General features: G+C 45.6%; 1 protein-coding gene and 1 long non-coding RNA gene across 2 annotated transcripts in view; one reads left to right on the top strand and one right to left on the bottom strand.

Moving 5' to 3' along the window:
- Window positions 1–13,990, top strand: part of ARL3 (ARF like GTPase 3) — a 30,376-nt gene extending 16,386 nt beyond the window's left edge. The window contains exons 4-6 of the mRNA XM_069566967.1: window positions 2,807–2,857; window positions 4,435–4,620; window positions 13,715–13,990. Coding sequence (XP_069423068.1) covers window positions 2,807–2,857; window positions 4,435–4,620; window positions 13,715–13,762 — 285 coding nt within the window. The 3' untranslated portion in view covers window positions 13,763–13,990. The remainder of the gene's footprint in view (window positions 1–2,806; window positions 2,858–4,434; window positions 4,621–13,714) is intronic.
- On the bottom strand, window positions 10,261–15,866 carry LOC138427513 (uncharacterized). The gene is made up of 2 exons (XR_011252039.1): window positions 12,156–15,866; window positions 10,261–11,032 (listed from the first exon to the last, which is right to left on the bottom strand). It is a non-coding gene; the product is annotated as an uncharacterized lncRNA (long non-coding RNA).
- Window positions 15,867–16,157: the final 291 nt, after the last annotated feature.

Below are 16,157 nucleotides of genomic sequence, written 5' to 3'. Positions count from 1 at the left end.
TGACTTTAAGCCTCTGAATTCTATGGTATTTGACTGGTCATTTTTCTTTGTCTACTGTTAAAACTCTTTTCGGTTTCTGATTATTCTCTCCCATCTGTCTGTTTTTAATCTTATCAAACATTAATTTTTTTTTTAAAGTTTATTTATTTATTTGACTCGGAGAAGGCAATGGCACCCCACTCCAGTGTTCTTGCCTGGAGATTCCCAGGGACGGGGGAGCCTGGTGGGCTGCCGTCTCTGGGGTCGCACAGAGTCGGACACGGCTGAAGCGATAGCAGCAGCATTTATTTGACTGCATCAGGTCTTAGTTTTGGCATGCGAACTCTTAGTTGCAGCATGTGGAATCTAGTTCTCTGACCAGGGATCGAACCCAGACCCCCTGCTTTGGAAGTGTAGTGTTAGATACTGGACCTGACTGTATCTTTTTTTTTTTTTTTTTGGCCTCACCGCACAGCTTGCGAGATCTTAGTTCCCTGACCAGAAATTGAACCTAGGCCCAGGCAGTAAAAGCCTTGAATCCTAACCCCTAGACACCAGTGAATTCCCATTAACTGTATCTTTAGTTGTATTCTCAGGCTCTTCTACTGTTACCTTCTTGCTCACACTTTTTGCTCCCAAGCACATGTTTTCCTGCTTTGTAATCTGAGCCCAGATCTCCCTCCCAGGCATCACCTGACCCTTCTCCCCTCCCAGACATCATCTTCTCCTTCTCTTGTCTGAATATCCTTTTAATCCACTCTAGACTCCCAAGTAGTTCTCATCAGATCTTTTGTATTGAGGTTCACCCTCCCATTGCATTCCTTCTTTCTACATCTGTGTTTATACTGTGTGTGCTACTTTGAAAATATGAGACACACCAGTGGAGAAATAAGCTACCAGCATGTTCTGCAAAGTGAATTATCACACAGTATCAAATTTTGTATCTCCGTGGTATGCACTGACATTGAGTCAGAATAATATTAACAATAACAATAATAAGACTACAAATAAGTACTGAGACCAAACACATCCATCCTTCCTCTTCCTGTAATTCTCCATGAAGGAAACACAAGTGAAAACATAGGGTAGTCTTCAGAGAAAAGGCTGAACCTGGTCCCTGGCATAATGTTTAACACTAGCGACTCGAAATGAGAGTGCGGCCTGGCAGGCTACAGTCCATGGGGTTGCAAAGAGTCGGACAGGACTTAGAGACTAAACAACAATAACTTAAGCAAAGGAATTTTAATTTTTTTTTTTCTTTTAAGAGAGTGCAAGTTTTCAGAGTAGCACAGAATTATAAGCCTCGTAAAGGTGGGAGCTGAAGATTGTTTTTCATTGTGTTTTTAAATGAATATGTTATTTAAAAAGGATGTTTCCATTATGCCTTTAGTTTAATAACAATTCTAACTTCCTTAAAGAGAGTTTGAAATTTTGATAACTTTTAAGATTAGCAACTGGGAGAACATTTAATACTCTGATTTAAAAAAGGACTACAAAATTATATACCTAATTTTCTTCTTAAATTTCCATATGAAGAAGAATTAGAAGGGAACTTTCATAGGAAATTAAAATAATGAATGTTCTTGGGTTCTGTAACTATAGGTAATTTTTCTTTCTTTTTTGGTCTTACCTAATTTCCCTTATTGTTATATTGATATTATTTATGCAATAAATAAAATACAGTGATGGGCGAGAAAGCTTGGGATTTGTGATTTACAGTAAATCTCAAAACTTCTCTTACTTTGGCAAAGCCTCTATACCTGCTGTTTCCAGTATTTGATCTGAACCTCCCAGCCTCTGAAGGTGGGAATGGGAGGGACATCACTGGAACCTGAAGACAGCTTACAGCTCATAATTAAAATGGCACTTCCAGAAGGACGACGTTCGAGCACTACAGGATTCGTAAATGCCTCCAAGCACTGTCCCTTCCTTTTTGGGACACAGAACAGCAGAGTGTTTGAGAACAACTGAGGGGACTTCCCTGGTGGTCCAGTTGAAAGACCCTGTGCTCCCTACGCAAGGGGCCCAGGGTTTGATCCCTGGTCAGGGAGCTAGATCCCACATGCTGCCACTAAGAGTTTGCATGCTGCAACTAAATGTTGCACATGCTGCAACTAAAAATTCCGAAACTAAGATGCGGCACAACCAAATAAATAATTTTTTTAAAAACTGGGTACTTTACTGTCACGTATGCTTGAGTTTGAATCTCCTTTTTGTCATGTACTAGATGTGACTTGGGCCAAGTTACTTAACTTCTTTGGGCTTGCGTTTATTTACATATAAAATGGGATAAAAATGAAATCTAGGGACTTCCCTGGTTGGCTGAGTAATTAAGACTCCACACTCCCAATGCAGGGGCCTCAGGTTCATTCCCTAGTCGAGGAACTAGATCCCAAATGCTGCAACTAAGAGTTTGCATGTTGCAACTAAAGATGCTGCATTTCACAATACAAGTAGACCTGGCATATACAAATAAATAAAAATAGATATTAAATGAAACATATCTCATGGAGTGATAATGAGGATTAATAAAGTAAATCTAGGATAAAGAATGCTTAGTGAATTCCCATTAAATGTAGCTATTTTTATCCTGCTTGGCTCCCCTTACTTCTTACTTTGGAGCCTTGCCGGAGGTATCTTCTGGGCATCTTAATTAATTAATCAGTTTATTTTGTGTCCACTGTTGACACGAGTGACCAGCTCAGCTTCTGTATGCTGTGCTAACATGAACTCTGCCGATGAGGAATCATCTGCTCCTTCGCTAGAAACTGCCCTGTCTTTTTTCCATATCTGCTCATTGAAATAACCTTCTTCTTTCACTTTACAGATATATGTAATTGACAGCGCAGACAGAAAAAGATTTGAAGAGACAGGTCAGGTAAATAATTGTTCTGTTGAGATATTTCCCAAACAACTGGGTATTCATTAATTGACTTTGTAAATGTATAAGAGTGAGGAAAAGTATTTTTTGTTTAACCTTTGCAGTTTAAACAAGACAGTCATTCTGGCAAGCAGGCAAAATACCACTTGCCTAAAAAGAAATTAGTTGAGAATTCTTTAAACAATTTTTCATTTAAAGGCTTTTAGTTTTAATCAAATTAAATAAACAAGATATAAGCAAATGGAACTTAACACCATGCCCAAAAGCTCTCCAGGTTTCTTCCCAGGCCACAGAGAAGTGAACCCAAAGGACAGTTCACCTACCATTTCTATGTGCATTTTTTTCAATACCAACTTAATTGATCTGAGGGTAACTTGGATAAATTAGAAGGTATGGGAAGAAATATGCAAGCCAAGACTAAGCTGCTCTTCTTTCCAAGCCAAGAGATAGGTATACTTTGAATATTGCTTCTAGTGCAGGGTGCATGTCAGTGTGATTACATGATACGATTAGCAAATGCAATTTTACATAGAGACACAATGGATATAGACCATTTTACCCAGGCTGACTACTAAGTGAGCAATAGCATGGACGTCTTTGTGGAAGCGTACTTATATTTTTACTTTTTAGTAGAGCCCTTGGCCATTGACCTAAACTACCACACGTGGCCTTCCAAAGGTAGCAGAGTCCCCATGTTTAGGTTCCTTTTCCCTGGAAATTAGTTTGAGAACTCGCCTGGAGACAGCCCTTCTCCCTTCCATACCTTGATGATTTCTGGACCATCACTCATGTGAACCAACGCTACACATGAACTTGGGGCTGAAAGGTGTCAGACAGAGATCTGCCCGTCAAACCATCCAGTTCTCTCTGACAGCTCCAGTGTTTTAAGTGGCTAAAGTGTGGGTCGAGGGAGGAAGGGATGGGTCCTGGCTTTTAGTAAGTATATACCTTCTCCCGGACTTGTTGCAGACAGAATTAACATACAGTTTAGATCCCAAACAATCACCTAAAACTCAGAGACCTTGTCAGATAGACTAATGCAGTTACTTTAGGATGTGGATTTGAGGAAATGTAATGCACATGCATGCATGTTTTGGAGATAGAGATTGATGAACCAGAATTATAGTCTCTAAATCGACTGTCATTTTTATTCAAGTTTTAAAAAATATATATGTATCTGTACATATATACGTATGTATATGTGTATATATATATGCATTGAAAGTTATTTGCATATAATAACCTTGGGTAAGTTTTAAATGTCTAACCACAACTTTTGTTCTCCCTTGAGTCTCTCTAAGTATGATTTATGAATCCCCCTATAACAGAACTACCTTATTAGTAGGAGCATATGTAGATTCCTGGGCCCTGGCCTAGACTTTCCAAAGTCAGCATCTTTGGGTTGGGCCCAGAAATCTGCCAGGGGATTCTTCCACATGCTCAAGTTTGAGAACCACTGCCCTTGAAAGTTGCTAATTGATCAGCTTAACTTTTATTTAGTTTCAATTCAAAGTGCATGGTTAAATATCATAGATTTCCTCCCCCCCCCCCCATCTATTCCCCAAATGATCCAGGAACTAGCTGAATTACTGGAGGAGGAAAAGCTAAGTTGCGTGCCCGTGCTCATCTTTGCTAACAAGCAGGATCTGCTCACAGCAGCCCCTGCCTCTGAAATTGCAGAAGGACTGAACCTGCACACCATCCGCGACCGGTTCTGGCAGATCCAGTCCTGCTCAGCTCTCACGGGAGAGGGCGTTCAGGTGAGGTTACTGGAGGGCTCGGTCACCTGGCAACCCAGGTAGCCTGTCTCATTGGTTGCGCGGATCTAGATAGAAAAAGATGTAAAACAAATAGCCTTTGATGGGCAGATGAACCATTCCAGGATGTGGAGGGCCTGGAGGCGTCTGATTCTTTCCTACTTAGCAACCAATCTGATATCATTAACTGGTCCAGGAAAGCCAGAGATAAACCACCCCACACAAGCAACAAGCTGCCCCATTGGGGAGGAGGTCGGAACAGAAGATTTCGAAACTGCTTTCCCAACTCTGGGATTCTCTGATGACTGGGCTGAGGGTTTTGTGTTGCATCTGGTATTATGGATGCCAACACCAATGCTCTGTTACCTGGCACTCTCAAGGTAGCAGAGCCATCAGTCACACACTAGTTATCCTAGAAGTGTTTTGTTTTTTTCTGTTGGCTGTCTCCACTGCCCTCAGGGTTGGTATCTATTTCCTGCTGCTTTGGGTTGGCATCCCACAGCGAGACTTCTGCCGCCTAAAAGCCTTACGCTTTACACCGAGGAACTGTGTACTGGAAGAGCAGGCTCCCCTTCATTTGATATTAATTTGGGACAGAACACGATGGTAACCCAGACACCAGAGAGGCAGTATCCTCAAAGAATGATCAACCGTTGCAGCTCCCATGTGTCCTACCAAGCAACCTCAAGCCAGCCAACCCTTGAGTCAGCCCTCTAGGACTACTTCTTGATTCTGAAGCCCCCAGCACGCCCCATATGCCCCATTTTCAACATCTGGTATACCTGCCAGGGTGGTGACGCAGTGCCGTGATAACGGGACAGTACCGCTCCAGGGTGCTGTGAGGGAGCAACAGTGTCTAGAGAGATGGCGTCTCCCCGCATTGCCGTAGGGCACGTGTCTCTGGTAGTGTGGCCAGTTTGCTTTTCTGTAATCTTGGTGTGTTGGGTTTGGTTCTCCATCATTGTCTGGCAGCCTCTTTCCATTTCCCTCCTAACACTCTTCTTCCCTTTCCCTGCAGATATTTGACAAATTTGATCGCTTTTATCTCCAGCAAATAATCACTTCCTAGAGTTATCCCCTGGAGAAGGAAATGGCAACCCACTCCAGTATTCTTGCCTGGAGAATCCCATGGACGGAGGAGCCTGGTGGGCTATGTCCACGGGGTCGCAAAGAGTCGGACACGACTGAGCGATTTCACTTCACTTCACTTAGAGTTATCTCACTTGTTCCATCTGTGCGCTGCCTGTTTTTTCCCCTTTGTGTTACATAGACTGCCGGGGACCCTTCTGTGCTTTGCCGCTGGGTCTGAGGGCAGACCAGTTAGCGCAAGACAAGCGCCCCTGCTCCAAACCCTTCCATCCCTGCTCTCAGAAGCTCTTGCTGTGTGTGTGTGTGTGTGTGTGTGTGTGTGTCAGAAGCTCTTGGTGTGTGTGTGTGTGTGTGTATGTGTCAGAAGCTCTTGGTGTGTGTATGTCAGAAGCTCTTGGTGGGTGGGGGTGTGTGTGTGTGTGTGTGTGTGTGTGTGTGTAGGTGTGTGTGATGTAGCCAGAGGTTGTTTCAGCTATGTCCCCAAAAGGGAAGCTGGAGCTCTGTGAGGCTCTGTGAGTCTCTGTGAGATTTTAGGTTTGGGGAGGGAGCAAGTGTTAAGTCTCATCTATTTCCTTTCTTCTTTACTAGATTGTGGTTATAAAGCAATATATCCTTGGGAATTCCTTGGTGGTCCAGTGGTTAGGACTCTGTATAGGGGGCCCAGGTTTGATCCCTGAGCAGGGAACTAAGATCCCACAAGCCCCACAGTGTGTTCAAAAATATGGAAAGCAATATATTCTCATTGTTAATCATATCAAAGTACTACATAAAATTAAAAACTAAAAAGTTCTTTAATTTCCTCTAATCCCACTCAGCAATGAAATGATCATTGATAGTTTTATTCTTCTCAGGTCTCCTCTATAAAATTACAGTCACATATATGGTTGTATGTATCTATCAGGTTTTGAATTAACTGGTCACTTTTCAGCTTAATTTACAAGTTGGTCCAACAAGTCTGTTACAACCCAGGATGTTTTTGAATAGGTAAATTCTGATCATTTTATTTAGCTTTTCACTTTTAAACAAAAATCAAGTTTTACCTAAAGTATTTCTCTCAGTTGTGCATAAGATGGCGCTCATGGGGCCTAGGGTTATTTTGGTGAGGGTAAGGCCCAGGAAAAGAAACAGCTTTCTTGTGTTTGTACAGACCACTTCAGCAAGAGGACTATGCCCCTCTAAAATTGTTTAGAGCCCAAATATAGAAAGGAGAGGATCTTGAGTTTGGGGATTCTAAAGGTGGAGGTTAAGAAAAGAAATGCATTTTGTATGCATTCTCCTAAGAAAGTGGGAATTGACAGCGGTGTGATCTTTTTTCACTTGTCCAGAGTGTCAAAAGGAAGAAAAACCAAAGCTGGAATTAGCAGCGAGGCTCTTGTTTCTTCAGCCAGCCTTAGGGATATGAAAAGGAGGAACTAGGGTCCCCTCAAATCAGTCTTTAGAGGAGCGGCATTCAGGTCAAGGGCTTCCTCGGAGGAGGTGGGAAGACGCGGTGGTCATTGTCTTCCCACCCTACACCCCTCCCGCCCTGGCTAGGCAGAGTTGAGAATGGACTCCCTGCTCCCAGCGGTCAACTGCCATAGAAAGGGAGTTCCCTTTAAGCCACAGGATCTTCAGGCTGGGAAAGAGGCCTGAGCTACCAGACAGAGAGTGGGGGCAGGCAGGAATCAAGTCAGACAGTCCTGTATGGTTTGATTTTGTTATAAAGTTCTTCCCAGATCAGGGACTTTCAGCAACTGTGTTCACAGGAAGTGAGAGATCATGAGAGATCCAGCAAAGAACCATGAGCAAGAAAAATAATGATCTGATATGGAGGAGAAATAGTTTGAAGGTCACTTAATTAGTTTAGTAGATAGTACCATGGTGTATAGAATTGGGTAGTTAAGACTGGGATTTCAAGGTTAATGAGATTAGATTATGGTTAATAGAATGATATAAATTTAGAGAATTTAACCATTATTTGAAATGGGTTATTTAATAAAAATGTTAATTAAGAAGGGAATCTGCTGTCTATTGTCCTCTAATGGCAACCTTTGGGGACTGGAGAAAGGTCGTGGAATTTTCTGTGGAAACAACATTCATTGTGAGGCACTGATGACCACGTCCCTCTTAGGTAATACCTTTGACCTAAGCTCTTGCCCACTCAGCCAATTTCTTGTTTTTCATTTGAAAAAGAGTTACCTAGAATTCTTTTCCCTGTATTGCTTAGTTCAAGAGCAGGCCTTTTAATGACTCGTACTAATTAAGGCTTTAAGTATTCCTAAAAATGAAAGACTTTACTTTCAGACAGAGATTCTGTGAAAAAGTTACTTAAAATTCCTTAACTTCCTATCTCATCTTCCCATTCTACCCTCCCCACCCATGGCCCCCCTGAAAGCTGGTCTGCAATGGGGAGAGCTACCAAAATGCTCAGTCGTGATGGGGGTCAAGCAACTGGGACCACAGCGCTAATGACCCTGAAAGAAAATATACAGAAGTCAAAAAAAAAAAAAACCTGGAATTTCTGTTACTGTTCCAGATATTTAAAAACAAGTATCTTTTTACATTGTGTTTAAGTGTATGCCTGATCAAATGCATTTGCGAAACCTGTCCTGTGCTGATAAATAACCCTTGAGTGGGTGAGTCGGGGGAACAGATCTGCTAGGTGAGGAGACTGCTCGGGCAGGGACCTCATTTCTCCTTAGCCAAGCAGCTTAAATACATGATTCGAGATTGTGGAAGTTAGTGATTCCTGAGATGGATTTTGGATTCTTGTTCTACCTGATATTCTGATGGCAAATACGTGCAGTAGTTATAAGGAGGACAGGCAGTCCCTGGCTCTAGATGTGGAAATTGGCTTTTGCGGGCTTCTAGAGAGTTGCACGGAGAAGGCAATGGCACCCCACTCCAGTACTCTTGCCTGGAAAATTCTATGGATGGAGGAGCCTGGTAGGCTGCAGTCCATGGGGTCACAAAGAGTCGGACGGGACTGAGAGACTTCACTTTCACTTTCCACTTTCATGCATTGGAGAAGGAAATGGCAACCCACTCCAGTGTTCTTGCCTGAAGAATCCCAGGGACAGGGGAGCCTGGTGGGCTGCTGTCTCTGGGGTCGCACAGAGTCGGACACGACTGAAGCGACTTAGCAGCAGCAGCAGCAGCAGAGAGTTAGGAAACGGTCTTTGTTTGCCTGACTGATGGTGATGAGGAGGCAGCCCATCACGTAATTAAAGCAGGTTTTCAGGGGAAGCTGTCGAGAGCAGAGGCAGGTAAGGGGCACTAAAAGCTGAAGGAGAGCATCAGTCTTGGAAACGCTGTCAGGGAGAGCCCCGTAATCCAGAGGAGTGGTCAGAGAGACCTAGTTATGTCAAGCAGATGAAGGCAGGGCAAAGAGAAACTGAACTGTGTCCGGGAGGGAAAAGCCACGGCCCCCTCCGGCAGACCCCCTTGCAAACACGGGGCAGCCTCCATCTGCATCCAGGGTTGCCAGGGCTTCTCGTAAACAACACCTAACCCTGGGACTCTTCTCTGCTTTTCCCTGGGTGTCTGGAAAATAGTGAACAAAGGATCTGGCTGAGAGTCAGAGAAAGGTGTAGAGAAATCAGTCCCTCTTCCACCTGCAGACCTGAATGTGAATCCCAAACCACACCTCTCCCTGGCAGTGGTAGTTTCAGGTGTTTGGAGACATTGCCTCCACAGAACATTGTGTGTGTGTGTGTGTTTAATTAAAACTATACTGCTTTAGAATTTCCTTTCAAAGCAGAGATCAGCAGTTTCAACCTGGGCTCTAACCTTAGTCATAACAGAGATCTGCCTACACCAATAGCTTCAAGCTAGCAGAAGGTTCTCCTGGGTATCGCTCTGCATGCCCCCACCTCACGTCCATACCTTCTTTTCACATCACTCCCACATGCCCTGTCTTCCTTCTCTGAGCAGAGCCGTAATCCGGCTCACAGAGCTCTCACCTTCACAGAAAGGGCCTCTAGCCATCTGAGTCCTGACGTGCGAGCTGGCCTTCAGAGTGCTTCACAGATGAACCCTAAATATTCACTAGCCCAGGTTCTTGTTCTTTGTTTCTTTTTCCTTGATCTGAGGGAACCTTTTTTTTAATATGCCAACAGAATTTCAATATTTTTTTAAAAATAACATTTACAACTTCTTTCTAGGCCTGGTTCAGTTATTTTTGACTCCCAGGGTGTATGGAACTCCTTATCTGCAAGTCAGACCTCAGGTTTATTTTTAAATTTTCAACCCTGTCTGTAGACTAAGAAAGCAAACTTGGGCCATGCAATTTTGCTACCTCTCTGGGGCAGTGCCTTTTGTCACCAGAAAAAGTATTAATAGCAAGCAATATTTTATGTATGCTGCCTCCAGCTGCTCCTTGACCCTGGGGGCCCAGTGGCACAAAGGAATAGGCTGCATTGCTCAGCATGGGCCTGAGCAATTACTGATGTGACGGTGTAGTCCTCGTGGCATTAAACAACCAGACCCACCCAACCATGGCTGCCACTGCTCCCTTCCTACCACTGAGCAGTGACAGATGCATTGCAGAGAGATCAGAGTATGAGGGGTGCACTCTTCCCATAGAAAGGGCATCACGCCTTTAATCCCGAAATGGAGAGATCTGTGATCAAGCAGGTTTCCACCCATGTGGTTAGGGGCCACCTTCCATTTTTCCCAGTGGTTAGTAGGGAATAATCCCATGACATGGTAGAAGTTATTTCCTCTGCAAGAGGCCAGAGAAAACTCAGTATTTGAGGTTCAGTGTCTCTCCTTAGTCTCTAGTATTGAATTGAAGCCAATCAATTCAAATTCATTTTCAGCAAGGTTGGTCGGGGGGAGGTGCAGTGGAGGAAGAAAGGGAGGACTATACCATGAGATTGTCAGCCCTGTGAGGAAGATCCAGTTTGCAGAAATTTGGTCAAACCAGTTGACAGTAAAGGTTCAGCCCTTAAACAAACCTACGAGTTCATGTCCTTCTTTGGAAGCAGAGCAGTAACCTGCCTCAGGTAGACTATCACCTTTTTCTCAGTCGTCTGTTTAAAAGAAAATCAAAGCCTTGCTAAATTAAGGCCAGAGTGATGTGGCTGCTGATTTAAGGTTCCTCCTCTTGCAATGATGTTGTCTTTAAAGAGAGAGATTCCGCTGGAGATGGCAGGCTTGCAGAGAGTTAATATGCTGGGATCATGCTGCGAGATAAAAATGTAGGATTCCACAAGTATCAGTACGTGGCAACCTAGGAATCTTGAGAGGTGAGTGGCCAGAAACAGCTCCTGGCACCTTCAGAGCTGCAGTAGAGCCACGCCGGGTGCTTGTCTGGGGCTGTTCCATCTCATGCCCCTGTGTTCAGCTGAAAGTCATAAGAAAAAAACGCAGTTGCACCTTCTGCCAGCTTGAGGGTAAGCTCAGCTTCTCCCTGAGCCTGAGGCAGAGCCCCTCCCCCGGCACTTGCCCACAGTCATTGAGAAACCGTCAGCGGTGCACTAGTGTGGGTGCTGGGGCTGGATTGCCTGGGTTCACAGCCCGCCTCTGCCACGCATTCTTCTGTGCCACCATTTCCTCATCTCTAAGTACCTACTTCACAGGGTTGTTACAGGAATTAAAAGAGATCAATTAAGTGTCTGCTACTGGGTTGGGAAGATCCCCTGGAGGAGGACCATGGCAACCCATTCCAGTATTCTTGCCTGGAGAATCCCATGGACAGAGGAGCCTGGCAGGCTATGGTCCATAGGGTCGCAAAGAGTCGGACAGGACTGAAGTGACTTAGCAGGCAGGCAGGCCAGCCATCATGCGAAGTTCTGTAAACACCACCCCAAGCCAGTCTGGCATGGACCCTCCCCTCAGGAATCTTTCCCTGCCAGTGGGCACCTTAGAGGTAATATCCTTGTTGACTGTTGCCTCCCTGACACCTCCCAGCTCCAGTTCAGGTTCTCCTCTGGGCAGTAACAGGAAAGGCACAAACCCCCAGCCTCCAAACACTTTAGATGGGACAGCCTTTCCAAACCAGAGCAGAGTTAAGTCTTCCAGCTTCCCACACTCCAAGTTGCAGGCAGCAGCTATGGAACGTGCCCCGCCCGCTGGCCCTCTGCCAGCAGGTCAGCTGGTGGGGCCCGACCTCTGAGCGCCCTCTGCTGGCAGGACTGGAGCTCTCACACACATCTGGAGGACACTGCCCCTCAGCAGGGCTCCCCATTTAAATCCCCTCTGCCTCCATAACAGATACCCAATAGAAATCTGCCCCTCACCCTCCACATTCTGCCTTGGGTTCCTGCAGCTGAGTAAATATTTTTCCTATCTCTTTGAGTGCATTCATGTTGAGTTACATACAATAAAAGACGCCCAGCCCCCTCTGTAATCAGCCATAAAATAAGAGGGAAGACAGTATTCAGTGGGAACACTGCTCTTGATTTCTCTAAGATGATTTGATAAAATAGTGCAAGTCTCTATAGAGCAGGAAATATTGAGGTACGCACCTTTGATGGTGTTTGTGCGGGTTCCTACAGATGGAAAGTGCCACGTAAGTGCTGAGCTATTCACCTTTGAAGGCAAAGAGAAGATGGTTATCTTATTCATCCCTCTTTTATTTGTAAAATCTTTTTTGTCTCCTGGCAGGTGATCTTTTTTTTTTTTCCTGGAAACCAATTAGCTCCTAAAATTAAACATCCTTCTCTTTAAATTAGTCCTTTTCATAAAAATGGTCTTAAAATTGGCCTCAGCTTTTCAGAGTAAGCAGCTGACCCACTTGTAATTGGAGTCCACCTTCTCTCCCCTCGCCTCCTCCCCACCCTGGTCCCTGCTGCTGCCAGGTGCTATCCACCTTTGTGTGGTTTTGTGCAGAGGGCCATGGCCAGCCTCCCCAAAGGTCTGCTCTGGGACAGCCATCAGATATTCTGCTTCTCCCAACCAAGTGCTCTGATGGCAACTGGCGGAGTTTTAATCACTGTAAATTCAGGTTATGGTGAGATTAGCCAGGAGATAGGATGCCGGCTGGTTGTGTTGCCGTGATGTATTGTTTATGGGATTAATGCTCCGAATGGCCTAGGGTGTCAGCTGATATTTATTGCTTTAAGCTGTCTCAGCTGTTCAGGTTCAACGGCTAGCTCCCTGGTCACAGGAAATGCAGGGCTCTGAATGTCATGTATGCCCTGGGATGTCCATGTGTGACAGAAGCAGGGGAAAAAGAGGGGGGCGCCTTGCAGGAGCCTCCTTCGATTTTATTCTGGGCTTCTGAGAATTCCGCGCAACTCTTGGGGTCACAGAGATTCTGGGGAAAGAGTGAGAGTTCAGGGATGGGTGGGCCTGGCATCCACAAGATACGCCACCTGCCAGGTGGCTGTACGTAGACATTGTGTGGATTTTACCTCTGTCCTCCTCCAGCCTTCTAAGAGAGGACACGTTCAAGGTTACTGTGCCTTTAAGGGAACCTTCTCCCCAGTCCCTCTGCTTGGTACTGCTTAAAGCTGCAAGAACTAGGCCAGGCCTCTTTAAACCTTCCCTGGTGCTGCACAGAGAGAAATGAATACACATTGCCCCAGTGTGTGTCTAGTAACGCACACTGCAGTCAGTTTGTTTTTCCAAAAAGAAATTTAATTTAGGCCAAGTGTACACTGTCACACTGTAAACACACCGGGGCACCAGAAGGGTGGCTTATTATTGAATTTAATGCCCTAGCAAAGGTCAGCTTTTAGAAAAAGCCAAAAATGGCTGGAATCTGTCCTGATAGCTCCTCAATCAGGCCTGGGATCCAGGCAGATGTGTTTATTTTTTCAGAGGGAGTTCCTGAGGACCCATCTCAAGTTCAGGCTCTTGACACTTCCCCTCCCATCTCCCTTCAAGCTCTTAGAGGCCTCCCCACTCCTCCCTAGGAGGTCACTGTCCCTGGTCACCCAGGTGGGCCCCTGGGCAGGCAAGTGCCATTGAGCCCGTGGTTGGGGACGGAGGCCCCAGGACCCTCTCTCTTTCCGCCCGAAGGCTGGAGTGTGTGGTGCCTTACTTAAAACTAACACTGCCTCTCTACCCCTTTCCCTCAAAGGACGGCATGAACTGGGTCTGCAAAAATGTCAGCGCAAAGAAGAAGTAAAATCTCAACAAATGGAGATGCGGGAGCTGCGGGAGCTGAATTCTGTCCTGAAAAACACTAATTTGCTGCTTTCTGACCAAATGTTTTTCCATCTGTGTACAGCTACAGCTGTATGAAGAGAAGGAGCAACATCATTTAAAAAGAATCCCCATTCCAGCCGTAGATTTAACTGATCTCTGAGGTTCAGTATCATTTTTCAAATAAAGGAATTATATTATTTCTTCTGCATCATTGAAATAGTATTAAATGTCTCAAAGCACATGATTAGAAAATGAGATCTTTTAAATGAGCAAGAGATTGCATTGCAGTTTACACAATTCCAGTGGGCTTTTTTCTTTCAAAAAAAAAAAAAAAACGGTGGGGGAGAGAGGAAGAGGACCACAGGCTGTGGTCATTTATTTCCTGACCTGTCCTTACTTTCCCCTGTGGTTTTGAAGCCAAGATAGTGTTTGCTCGCACTGGTCAGTGATTTCTACCATCACCCATTACCAGGGCTGCAGCCTGTCTGGGTGGGAAGCTGCAGGGGCCAGGGAGAGGAGGGGGAGGTGAGAAACAGCAGATGATTAAACCACCTTGTCATGCAGGTAAGAGACTATGTAATCCTCACCCTTTGGAAGGGGGGAAAAAAAGCCTTTCTTGCAGACAAGTCACCACAGAAACATAGCCCGTCCCCAACCCCCCAGCCAGCCACACAGGGAAGCAAATTCTTACCACTTTTGACTGTAATGACATCTGGAATGTAAGGAGAGGTGGGAGGTTTAATTCCAGAAAAATTACAAGGTCCTTAAAAAGCCCTCACATGGAGGGCTCCGGCTAGCGTAAACAGGCTTTCTCCAGTTCAATGGAGCAGTGAGCAGCTGACTCCGAGATTAGCTGCCTTCTCCACGGCCGTCCCATAGAAGGGATTTCTAAAGCTCAAAGAATTCTATGTTTAAATGATCACAATAGGCCGCTGCTATCAGATTTTAAAAATAAATGCAGCTTCACCACGAACCTGCTCCACTGAGAAAAGCCAGGCAGATCGATCTTCAGAAGAGATCAATTTTTACAGTGCTGGCAACTTGGTGGTGTGGGCTGCTCAAGGGTGAAGAGGGCTTGCTGCCGGGAGGCACTTGGGTGGGTAGGGTTGTGGGGGCCTTGCCCAGAGAAGCCAGAGTCACCCCAGCTCCTGGTCCCCTCAGCCTCTCTCTAGCAAAATGTGTCCTCTGTTGATTGATCAGAGAGGAATGGCAGGAGATTTCTCCTGCCCTGTGTTGCAAAAAGAGCTTGTTTCCTTGAGCCTTAAGAAATCCCCAGCTTCAGACAAGGGAAGGTGGGCCAGAGCATCCCTTGGCTTCCCAAGCGAGCTCTGTTCTGGTGCCTGGCCTCCAGGGTTTTCAGAGAATGAATAAGAGACCGTCCAGTAGCTGATAGGTCCCAGGCCAGCTGGTTTTCACATCACAGGAGGCAGCCCTTTCCAAACCCACCAAGGCATGTGAGCAGACTGAAGGGGTTGCTCCAGCCCCTGGCCCTCAGTTCTCAGCCTTTCTGGACCAAGTTGTGCCCATGAGGCTGAGGCATGGCCCGCTTCAAAGGCGGTCTGGGGTGAAAGTCATTAACAAGGCCAGACATGAAAAGGTGCCCTGGGGTGGCTATGGACAGACCTGTGAGGACTTGCAAAACAAAAGGTGAGGGTTTTTAAACCACTGTGAGCTGGCTGTTCCCTGCAGCCTCCATAGGGTTGTCTGTCTTACCCAAATGCCTTTAAAAGGAGGCAAAACAGAATTACAAGGGACCAGAAATCCCCCTTCTATCCGGCTGCAAATATGGCTCTAACACGTGAAAATGTTTTTTCCCTCCGAATAGTGCAGCACGGATGTTATCTGAGGGGCAAAATGCCTGCTTTGAGGTCTGCGATTTGCGAACACAGCTATATGGAACTTGGACTCTAGCAGTGGATAATCTGTGAAATATTTTTGTCCTTTTACCACCAACTTAGGGAACTGTTTGAAAGGGCACCACCCCGCCCAGGGCCTCGGCCAGCAGGCAGAAGCCACTTGCCTTCGTCTGATAACAGCCTCTGTGAATGTTCAGCTTTGCTTTTCAGCTAAAGACATTGTGGATGTCACAGGCTTTCATCTTCCCTCTGAGCCCTACCAAACCCTCCCGGGGCTCACAGGGTAGATGAGAGGAGCCTAAAAATCGCAGAGTTTGAAAGCTCGCATTTGTGAAAACAAAATGCTTCTAAAGTCCCCTTTCCTCTCTCCCTAGTACCCACCTGCCCGCCCCTCGCTGTGGAGGACAAAATTGGAAGCTAGAGGGGGATGCTGGGTGTTTCCACTCCCAGGGAGTCTCAGTGGTGAGACTGGCTCTGGGCACGACTGCATCTGAATGTGCAGAGGGAGGGGAGAGGGGT

The sequence above is a fragment of the Ovis canadensis genome, chromosome 22 (genome assembly GCF_042477335.2).
Source record: "Ovis canadensis isolate MfBH-ARS-UI-01 breed Bighorn chromosome 22, ARS-UI_OviCan_v2, whole genome shotgun sequence".
Classification (NCBI taxonomy): Eukaryota; Metazoa; Chordata; class Mammalia; order Artiodactyla; family Bovidae; genus Ovis; species Ovis canadensis.
Note: the sequence above shows the minus strand (reverse complement) of the source record. Positions and strands in the feature narration are given on the sequence as shown.